This window comes from Labeo rohita, chromosome 16, assembly GCF_022985175.1.
Source record: "Labeo rohita strain BAU-BD-2019 chromosome 16, IGBB_LRoh.1.0, whole genome shotgun sequence".
In the NCBI taxonomy this organism is placed as follows: domain Eukaryota; kingdom Metazoa; phylum Chordata; class Actinopteri; order Cypriniformes; family Cyprinidae; genus Labeo; species Labeo rohita.
In genome coordinates this window covers 28,803,128-28,815,240 of record NC_066884.1, presented here as the reverse complement: position 1 = coordinate 28,815,240, position 12,113 = coordinate 28,803,128, and the positions used below count along the sequence as shown (strand labels likewise).

Genomic DNA, 12,113 nt, shown 5'->3' with positions numbered 1-12,113 from the left:
AAGTCCTATTTGGACGGTAATTGTTTCTCATTGGGACATAAGTGATTTTCACCATTTACATGGGATAGTCTGTGATTTAATTGCCGTCCGAGTCCAGGATGTCAGTGTTTTTCTCTCACCACCCACATGAAAATCCCCTGCCGAATTACCTACTGTTTTTTGTTCAATTAAAAATAAATTTTACTGGGGTGTAGTTGGGGGGAGATTCATTGGAGTTACTCCTCTTTTCCACGCTTTTCTTCTCTTTTAAATAGCTTGTAAATTCCTGTGCGCATTTTACTTTCACTTGCGAATTAGCATCATTGTTGTTTTTACTTATTTTTTTAAAAAATTAATTAAACCTTGGTGAGTATAAAAGACTTCTTTTAAAAACTTAGAAAAAAAAAAACTTATCTAATGATATTTTTTTTTTTTTTTTTTTTTTTTTTTTTTTTTTTTTTTTTTTTACGGAAGAATTTAAATGGTAATGTACATTTAAAAATTCAGTTTGTGCAAACAATGACTTAAATACACATCCTCTAACATTATTATAAAATATTTTAAAAATTTTTGGATAGGGCTTAATAAAAAAAAAAAGGGCAGTGGCTAAATTTGCACTGAGTGCAAATAGCGATATATTCTATTTACACTGTGAATATAGCAGTATTTTATTTGCAGTAGTATTAGTTAGATGCTATTTATACTAAGTGCACATGGTAGATATTTGCACCTCAGTGTTGTAGTACATTAAAAACAATATGCAATAATTGCGCATTGAGTGTAAATGATCTTTTTTATTAAAATGATTACATGAATGCCACCTTATTGGGACAATAAAGCCCTCCCTACACCTATACCTACCCCTAACCCTAACCAATAAACATCCGTGAAGCACTTCTTGATTATTTCCTTAATTTTATTGGGAATAAATGCCTTTCTGATCTCATATGTGATGAGAAAAGTGAGAAGAATGAGTCTGACAAAAAGTGGATTCGAGCTTCAGACGATTGCATTAAAAAGTCACCGATATGCACTTTACTACCTACGCTACTAGAGCTGTTCAGCGGACACCTTTTGTAATGTTGACTAGTCGAACCACACGTTCCTGGGCGGAGTTAGTGTAAATGCCCTCTGCCAACAAGGTAGGCTATTTGCACTTACTTAAAGGGACAGTTCACCCAAAAATGAATTACTCACTCTCTTGTCGTTCCAAACCCGTAAAAACCTTCGTTCATCTTTGGAACACAGATTTGATTAAATCCAAGAGCTTTCTGACCATCCAAAGACAGCAATGCAACTGTAATATTCCCAAACCCAGAAACTTAGTAAGAGGGTGAGTAATTAATGACAGAATTTTTATTTAAAAAAGTCTGAAAAATCAAAGCTGTGGTGAAAGTCAAGGATTTGTTTGACCTTTTAAAGGTTTTTCAAAACCATATGAAACCAAAATGATTAGCAAGAGTATATTTCTAAGAATACAACACGTGTGATTAACTAGTTTTTAAAAAGATTTTCCTTTTCTTTATCAAGGACACTTGTCATTGACCCATATAATGTCTGCCTGAGTAGACGACTCGCGAAGTTAGATTCCAACACTCAAACATACCTCAACTAAGCTACAGAGAAAGAATTACCATTATACTGACATTCACGACAAACGTCTCATAAGGAGCGGGCAAGAGATCAAAGATGTGCCGCGGGTTTAGCATAGCACCTGTACAATACTTGCAGCTCAGTGGAAAAAAAACTGTCTTACAACAGAGACAGAAGAAGAGAAAAATTCATAGATAACCTTTACAATATGTTTCTTTGGTGTTCTTTTCACTTAGAGTCAGAGAGAGTGAAATCCTTTGTTTGAGAGATGCCCACAGCCATCCACATTAAGACACCTGTGCACAACGTTTGCTGCCATGCGGCTGATTGTAGTTGGTAATAATCGTAAAACCTGATACTAATTTTCAAAAGAGCTGGCGTAAGGCCTTTTGTTGGAACACACTTTCTATGATCAAAGGGCAGAGCTGACATCACATTTCCATGCAAATTGGAGCTGTTCAGAGCACTCTCTCAGTCTTCCGCTTCCAGCTGTTTCACTTTCACACACGCCGCGTGTGTATGTGTGTGTGGTCTGGTGAGACTAAGCATATATAGGTGAGATTTTTACTTTTAGAACAATGCACTTCTCTCTGTTTCCCCAAGGTTGTGGATTTGATTGTACCACCGCTGGCGTCTCTGGCCTTCAGTAAGAACGGTGAGAACACGTGTCATCTGCAAATAAGCAGAGGCAATTATACACTATGAATCAAGTTTTGACACACTATTCATATTTTTTGTTTTTATTACTATTGTCTACACTTTTGAATAACACATAAGTAATCAAAACTATGAAATGGCACAAATGGAAGCAAACGAATTGGATGTTTCTTGGGCCCTGTGGACTTAAATGCACATTTTCCATTTGCCTACATATTTCGAACATTTTAAGCGTAAACCTTTAGAACAAAAGGGTTTTAAGTGCATGAGAAACATAAACATCTCTCTTTTTTTGAAGAGCTATGGATATGGTGATTATGTTGTGTTATATTTATAGTTATGCATATATTAGCTTTTTGCATGCAAGTATATATCTAACCTTTCTGCTGTGTGTGTATGTGTCCCAGTGGAATGGCGTATTGTGAGTTTGCGTGTGCTGTCAGAGATCACGCTGCTGCTGCTGAGCCAAGACGAGGTGGAGGAGAGAGAGAGAGATGGAGGGAGAGAACGAGAGGGAGAGTGGGAAGGTGAAGGCATCTCCTCCAACACTCGCTTGCTGACGCTCATCTCTGAGGCCCTGCTGCCACAGTAAGACTCACCACTCACTTACCTATATTCTGCTCTCTTGGTTTACTCCTCCATCCTCTCTATTTAGATTGTGTCCTATCCAGGCATGATGTGATGCAAAGTTTCCAGCAATAAGCAATTTGTCTGTGCACAGTGAATGCACATAAAAGCTGTCAGTCAGGAGGTATTTCATGCTTAATGTACAATGTGGAGTGTGATTTTAGACCAGTGATATTTGAGTTTGACACAAATAGAAACCGAGTCATTGACAAAATGTCTTGTTGCTCATTGGGTGTCACGGTTTGCGAGTGGTTAGGATTAAAACCTGGATGGAGAAGGATTTTATAGCTTGTGGATGCATGTTCATGGAAAACCTTGATATGTCAGGGAAATTTAAAATTGTGATATGCTAGGAAAAACGGCATTATTAAAATTTTATCAAGTCGGAAAATTCATAGAAAAGTCAATTTCTAGAGTGAACATCGATTGCTAGATTGAAATATATTGGAACAATTCGTAGCTAATTCCAAAAATATGTTAAGGTGACAAATACAACATGCAGACAATTTGCAATTAACCGAATATATAAAATTGCACAGAAGAGATAAACACAAGGGCAGAAAGAACATTCAGAGTCTTTAATTAAATGGTCTTAATTTAAATGGCACAGGCATCTGTTAGATTATTTTAAGGTAGAAAACCACCATTTTCTGAAATTGACCATTCCGAAGCTAATAATAATTGAATTAAAATGAAAAGCAATTCTGAACAATGAAGCCGAAATCCAAATTCAGCTTTAATCAGCTTTTTACTCATTTCAGTTTATAATATTCAAATAGAAGTCTTAAATGTATAATATTCCTGTAGCTGAAACAGATAATATCCATGGGTTCAATCAGTCCTTCCAGGATTTAATAAATGCAAATTCAACTAATCCCTGCATGATTTGTGGAATTTTTGGGAAAACAAATAAATAAATAAACAACCTGAGGGAATATATGCAAATGATCTTTCCAAATCATCCATTCACTATAAAAGCAACATTACAATAATAGACAATATTATAATTGTTAAATTGACAAAACATGAAATGGTAATTGGAAGTAAATAAATAAAAAATACTTGTACAGTACATAATCAGTGACACTGTACTAATTACATAAATGCATAACACATAAATACAAAAAAATTAAGGGGGGGTGGTGTGTTTAATTTCTTTAGTGGGGCAGAGTGGTCTTGTAGCTAATTTTACACAATTCTCATTTTAAAACAGGTTTTTATTTAATGAAAAATTAGCTTTATTAAAAGAACTATTATTTATGAGCTGTTTTCATTCTGGGGGCTGATATGGAGATATTTTGGTCAATATGTGATAATTAAAAATTTGCTAAATGTATTTGTGCTGGCACCTTAACTGGTTTAGGCTTGGCATAGATAAAAATGACAATAAAACTGCCAGTAGATGGCAGCAAGTCTCTGTTTTAATAAACGATTTATTGAATCATTCAAATCAAACGATTAATTTAAAACGGCTGATTCAATTAGAAATGAAACATGTGACTCTATGTGAACTGTTGATCACTGGCTAGAAAGTTCATTGCTTGTGCAATGAATATAAATATATAAAAACTCATACGGGGTATTTTTTCTTTTTATTGCTTGAATTATAACGGCATTCTAACTGCATTCGAATCAAGGAAATAGGCTATGATACCGTTGTTGTCTTCTTTTTAAATAACTTCAAAAGTTGTGCTTGAACCATTTTGCGGGAAAAACGTCTAAAACTTGTTGTAGCTTGTGCGCAGCTTGTTATAGTACAGAGATCTGATTGGTCGAATGCTGTTATTTAGTTTGTAGGCCCAAGTTGTGATGCATAAAGAATTTTAACGTTTCATTTGCATTATAAGATTTACCTATTGCACAGTTTGAGCTAATTAAATCACATTTTCATCACATTTTCGTCATTCTGTATTATGGATAAAATAATTTTTACTTAATTATCAAGTTCAAGTTCATGTTTATTTATAAAGCACATTTTAAAACAACAAGCGTTGTGCCAAAGTGCTGTACAATATATAAAACATAAATAACAATATAAAAGTGCCAACAAAAAAATAAAACTCATAAAATAGAAATACAAGCATGCACGATAAACCATAAAAAAATACCCCCAGACAAAAAAAAAAAAAAAAAATATTATAGTTGTAGTATACTATTATAGTAGTATTATGCGTTGTACCAAAGTGCTGTACAATATATAAAACATAAATAACAATATAAAAGTGCCAACAAAAAAAAAAAACTCATAAAATAGAAATACAAGCATGCACGATAAACCATAAAAAAAATACCCCCAGACAAAAAAAAAAAAAAAAACTATTATAGTTGTACTATACTATTATAGTAGTATTATAGTATAAGTATAGTAATTATAGTATAGTAGTATTGTAGTATAATTATAATCTTAATGATTGTTATCATTTGAGAAATTTAGTTTTGCATTTCAGGTATTGCACTTTCACCAATAAGCACAAATCAATAGAATGTCGACTTGTACACATTCATGGTTTATTTTCTCATCTGTTGTACTGATTTATTATAGGCTATTTATTATATCAATTAATATCAAAGGCTTATGCACGCTCTCTGTCTACATTATGAAAACTGATAAAACAAACAAAAAACATATTATGTTTAATGGAGATTTGAACTCTTGATATCTGGCAACCGTACATGTAAAAGCGGACATGGAGGTGTCTACAGCAGTCTGCAATAATATATTTTTTTCTTTTTTTTTTTTTTTTCGGTGAAGTTTTTATTTTTTAAATTACATTTTAGTCTCGTCTTTTATTGTCAATGATATTGCATGTTGATACAGTCAGTTATCGTTTATTGACGTTATTCTCATAGGAAAAAAGCTTGTCAGCAATCATTTTTCTTCATAGTTTTCCTTAACAAAATGAACACTAGTTAAATTGTCAAAACATCAATTAATTAAAAATCTTGAATATTTATAATGTACAGTCATGATAGTGTACTTTAATTTAGCAAGTTTCAATTTGGTCCCAATTCCCAGAGAGCGCATCAACAATGTATAAAAGGTGTAATGGTTGGTAGCCTCTTTAATAACTGCTGTCATGAATGAACTTGTATTCTATTGTAGACGTTTTTCACAGCTTTTGTTTAATCTGGATTTTCTCTGCAGGTATCAGACTCTGCTCCTGGAACCAGATCCTGTACCTGTGTATGCGCTCAAACTGCTGGTTTCCCTCACGGAGCACAGCTCGCCCATCAGCAGGTAACCAACAACACTGTCCACCAACACAGCTAGTCATACACACATTGGTGAATTTTTGCCATTTTATGGTAGAATCCACTCTTCCTTAATTTGACAGGTTGCACAGGTACACCAAATCCCCTTCCTTTTTGTATAACCCTCAAGACGAGCCCCTCACACATCTCATTCTGTGAATGGGTGGTGTGCTATAAAATTATACCCATCGTGCTGTTCCTCACAGTACACTGGGAAGTGCTTTTTCTCTCATTCTCTCTCTCTCTCTCTTTCCAGTGGGCAGTAATATGATCTAGTTAACTTTGAATCCAGTTCTCTAACCACAAGACAACAGCTTGTCCTTTAATTAATAATGCTAACTAATAATGTATTCTTACAGAACAGTATACTAAGTTTTATAGAAGTAGTTTTGGGCAAATACACTCCTAATATTACCAGCGATACCAGGCAGACGATTGTCTTGAGGCATTTCTTGCTTATGTGTTTCTGAACTCAACCTTATTAGATTATTGATCCTGAAATTTTAAAAGTAGGTCATGCTGAGGAGTAATGAACTTCAGAGATGCCGCACATAGTTTCTCAACTGCATCCACAGACTCGGCTGTATAGTACAATACAAATATATATATAAATACTTTTTTTAGGTATATAAATATATAAGACAATTTGTGGATATGATTTGAAGACTTTTAACCTGTCTCTCTTATGGATCTTAGCTCTGTTTGGAATAGTAGCATACATATATAATGGCTGATGTTCACACATACATACACAATCCTCCTCTATTTTTCTCAAAATTTTCATTTTTGTCTTTCATTTTCTGACATGTTTTTACCGCTTCTTTATGTGGGCTGTAACGAGTGTCTGGGTGCACAGGTGAGGGAGTGTGTGTGTATGTGTGTTTGTGTATTTCTTATCTCATCCTCATCCCCCCGCTGTTTCTCTAATGGCTCCTGCTGGCCTCCTGCACATTGTCTTTCTTGGTGCTGATAGAGCTGCAGCCACATGGTTGAACTATTCAAATTGATGTCACCAATCGGAAAACGTTCGTCAGTCGCCGAGCCAACCCCCCCTGCCTGCAAAGAGCTATTTCCACTCACAATAGTGAAATTAAATTGCGTTTGCCAGCGCTTGATAAAGTCCTAAAAACGCAGACCTTCTCTTGATGGGTTCCAGGCGAAATGAGATTGCAAATGAGGGACATTAGCAGGTTCCGTGCAAGCATTGGCGTTCTTTTATTATCGGTTGTGATAGTAGTTCAAACTTTCCAATTATCGAGAACCTTTGGCCACTCTTGGCTTTGTGCAGACGAAAGCAAATATATGTGCTGTTAAGAGAGTGGTGCTGAGCGGCTTCTCTAAAGTGTTAATTTTATCAGTATTAAGAATTTATGTGTGGAGTACATTGGCTATTGCTCAAGCAGAGGATAATGAACTAGTTTCCTAGCAGTATGTTTAGTTCAAACTCTTAATGGGCTCTGTCTTGGCTAAAGGAGGAGTGGGTCTCACTGATGGTCTGATTGACTAAAATTAAATTGACTATTTAGTCCTTGCAAGAAGTGAGGGAGCATGTGATTGGCTGTGACAGATTGAACAGACCACTGAAAGTACATGGAATTAACTTTCGCTACTCTTTATTTCATCGACAGTGAAGAGCTGACAGGAAACAATAGGGAAAAGTAGGAGGAAGGGATTTAGGGAATGGCTCAAGCCAGACTATGTTCATTAATCAATTAACTTAATTGTCAGGCCGTACGTCTGACCTGTTCAAAAAGTTGAATGTGAATGGATTGATGTGCAAGCTTTCCACAGTCACTGAAGCCTATGAAAATGTCAGAAAATGTTGAAATTGTGCTTCCACCCAAAAATGAACATTAATTACTCACCCTTAAGTGAAAGTTAACTTTCACTCATCTTCAGAACGTAAATTAAGATATTTCTAATGAAATCTGAGAGCTCTCTGACCTTCCGTAGCCAGCAAGGGTCCTACCATGGTCAAGGTAAAGAAACATAGTAAAGATGGCGTTAAAATAGTCCATTTTTAGTTCAAATTAACATATTTTTGATTACATCTGAGAGCTTTCTGAACCTGTATAGAGAGCAATGCACCTGACACATTCAAGACTCAAGAAAGGTAGTAAGAACATTATTAAAATAGCCTATGCAACTATTTTACTGAGCGGTACGGGACGGTACGATTCGGGGGCGAACACCCTGACCGACCTTGATAGCCGTGGTGTATGCCGGAAAATAGCGAACAATGGTAATGCGCGACAGTAGCCGTTTCTCAATGTTGACATAAAGAGCTTTGTTTTGTTTATATGATTCTTTACGGTCTTAATGTGGATCTTAATGTCAAAGTCTGTAGTGTAAAACAATACCATTTTTACCTTGTCAAAATCAGCTGTGCACACAGCAGCCCATTTTGTTGCATGTCTCTTTAAATGCTAATGTGCTCTGCTCACCCCACCCCTCTCTTCTGTGGGGTGACGAGCCATCCTGTTTACTTTAGCCCCATTTAACCACGAAACTGGCTAACTAGCACATTATTACGAACTTCTTATGTAAGTGAACCTGGATTACGAATGATTCGCGCGAACATAGACGCATTTATGTCGATCAGGAGGCGCATTCCTTTCAAAAACAAAAGTAATCCTCTGCATCTATAGCAGCTCAGATGTCAGGAGTAAATGATGACTACTATATTCATTATTACATCCAACAAAAGAGCAGCTCAGTTGCTTAGGAGACTTAGAAATTCTTGACTACTCCTACTTCTGCGTCAAAACAACCGCAGACTCTTCACAGCTCACTCAGGGTGGGACAAAGGTAAGACAGCCATGTCAGTCAACTATCATGGGAGCGGCTCAGGGTATAATCAGGGTTTGGCCTGATTTGAAAAAGGGGATATTATTTGTAGAGATCAAAAAATACCACTGGGTGGATTTTCATTATTATAGGGTGGTTGTATAAACACACTGCCATCACACATTTATGTTCAAATTTTACATTTGATGACCCCGTTAAATGTCAGTTTTAGTGAACAATAATAGCCATTCTAAAAGTATAAATACAAAGTATAAGAGGCTTATATAAGAGAAAAAAGCAAACAATTCAGGCAAACGTATGCTACAAATTTTCAAATAGGTGCTCAAAAACTCTTAAAACTACATTTCATGATACAATAACAATATTTTGAAAATAATGCAACTTTTTGAGCAATGACTGACATTTCACAAGTCCACAAGAACAGACAAAAATGCATACTGAGAAACGGCTGTTGTCTATGTGAAAATCTAAAATTATAAAATAAACATTTTTTTTGTGTGTGTTTGCGCGCACTCACCCACATGCATGAACAGCATGGCGGAACGAGTGAAGGAGACGCTTTATGCCCTTGTAGCATGCACGATGCAAGTGACGATTTCATCAGTCAACATTCTACAGTGAGTTTAGCTCCACCCTTTTGGTACCTTTTTGCTGTGCTAGGTACCCCAACGGAAGGGTACCAAAAATATGGAATGGTACGGTTCGCTATTTTGGTACCATTCACAACTTCTGACAATGGAAATGGAAATAAGTACCATACCGCTCAGTGGAAACGAGCCGCCAGTCACATGGTTCAGTGGTTCAACCATAATGTTATGAAGCTACAAGAATATTTTTTGTGCACCAGGAAAACAAAAATAATGATCTCTTTGCCATTTACGCCATTTACAAGAGTGCCACAATGAATGCATGTGATGCTGCTGACGCTGGAGATAGCGTTCAAACGTAGAATGTCCATCTCTCTTAGTTCATCATTTGTATATTCTGATTGAAATAAGTAAGGCTGGGCATTTGGCTGAAACGATTCCTCGATTCTATTCAAGTACTCAGTTTTAAAAAATCCTTGATTGCATTTTGTCCGTGTCGAGTAATTGGCAAAATACCAGAAGTGGCACATTCCACATGTTAAACCCATTTAAAAATAACAATAAAGCATAATGCTATTAAGAATTCACAAATGCTATGATTCAATTAAATAAATATATATGTGATGCAGGTTTAATATATGTGCTACAATTATTTACATGCCTGTAAGTTATGTAGCCTACATGTGTCTTAGAGCAGCTTCCTTCACAGTAAGTGCTGCTACACAAATCATTTACATATGTGGAGTGCCTCAAACTGCATCTCTGCATGTTGTTGTGAGTTTGGGTTTATTATAACGTTCATCTGGGAATGTAATGTGTTATTTCAGCTTTGTAAGGTTAATCATTTATAAACCTACACAAACACAGGAGAATACATCATTATCTTTAACAATATGCTAACTGTTCATCACGGTTTCAAAATGAAAGTTTAAACAGTCACTCTGAGTTTACATGTTTTGATGTCCACATGTTCAAGAAATTACAGTGGCTGTAGCCTTTCTATCATACAGAAATGGTCAAATAATAAAGATTAAGTGGAAATTTTAATTAAATGTGGAGTACAAAAAAAATCAGATTACTCGATTAATCGTCAGAATAATCAACAGATTACTCGATTACCAAAATAATCGTTAGTGACAGCCCTAGCTGGGCAACAGTTCCTCTATTCTATTCTATTTGAGTACTCGATTTTAAAAATTCCTAAATTGCTTTTTGTCTGTGTTGAGTAATAGGCAAAAAATAAAAAACAGAGGTAGCGCATTCGACAGATTAAACCCATTTAAAAATCATAATAAAGCATAATGCTACTAAGAATTCACAAACGCTATGATTCAATTAAATACAGTAAATACATGTGATACAGGATAACTACAAATTATCCGATTATCCATTTGTCTTGATTAGTGGCGCTACAGACGTTGAAAGTTTTGTAGCACAAGTTAGGGGTGGGCGATGTGGCAAAAATATCATGTCATATATCATATCATATCATATCATATCATATCATATCATATCATATATCATATATCATATCATATCTTTTTTTTTTCAGGAATATCACGATTCATGATTTTATCATGATTCTTTGTCATGTTGGCTTTACTATTTAAAAAAAAAAAGGCCTTTCAAGATAACAAAATATAAAATAAAAAAGAATGGCAGACATTTGGGCCAAAGTGGGGTGAAGATATTGCATTTTATGTTTGTTATTAGAAAATAAGAACAAAGATATACATTACAAATACACAAATATACAGATTAAACAAACAGTAGTATTTTTTAACAATAGCATTTTCCCCTCTACAATCAAATGTATACCAGCTACTGTTTAGTTATCCACATTATTCAAAATATCTTCTTTTGTGTTCAGCACAAGAAAGAAATTAATACAGGTTTGGGACAACATGTAGTAAATAATGACAAATTTTATTTTTGGGTGAACTATTTCTTTAATGACAAGCGGCACCATGTTTAGTTCTGTCGCTTTAAGAGCTGCACGCATCCGTTTCTCTCTCAGCGGTTTACTTTCAATTCAAGACATAACTGTGTTTATATGTAAACCTTATGCATTTTTGACAGTAGCCTGTTAGATGCGAAATCAATCAGACGCGGCAGTTTGACAGGTGTGTGCATGTGCTTCAGATAGGTGCTCAGAAAAAGCGCATGTGAATTAATTGTTAACCGGCAAGGCTTTAAAGCAGATGCAAAATAATGCACTTTTGTGATTGTGAATAAGTACAGTGTCCCGTGAGTGTAACTCTGCTACTGCTGAGTTAACATTTGATGTGAACGTATGTCACGCTGTACAGTATATTGAGGTGGATGCGCCAGAACTGCAACTGATAGAATGTGCATTTGTAGCACAGTACGATATAAAAAGAACGTGGCAACATTTTAATCGTCCACAATCAAAAATTGTCATGCTAACAACGAAATCACTTCACACTACTAAGTGGCCGTGTTATGAACACGCGAAACTGTATCGCACATGTGCTGCAGTGGTAAATTTGTTGCACTGTACAGCTCTAGCATTGTAATTCTCCTGTAAATGCGTGGCGAAGACTGACAGGGAAAAGAAGAAATTGATAAATTAAGGTTATTTTTGTTATT

At 35.4% G+C, this 12,113-nt stretch overlaps 1 protein-coding gene across 4 annotated transcripts in view; it reads left to right on the top strand.

The window, feature by feature from the left end:
* ulk4 (unc-51 like kinase 4) overlaps window positions 1-12,113 on the top strand; it is a 225,012-nt gene that overhangs the window by 114,063 nt on the left and 98,836 nt on the right. For all 4 annotated transcript variants that reach the window (XM_051131060.1, XM_051131061.1, XM_051131059.1 and 1 more), the window contains 3 exons: window positions 2,176-2,227; window positions 2,637-2,817; window positions 6,002-6,094. In XM_051131060.1, coding sequence (XP_050987017.1) covers window positions 2,176-2,227; window positions 2,637-2,817; window positions 6,002-6,094 — 326 coding nt within the window. The remainder of the gene's footprint in view (window positions 1-2,175; window positions 2,228-2,636; window positions 2,818-6,001; window positions 6,095-12,113) is intronic.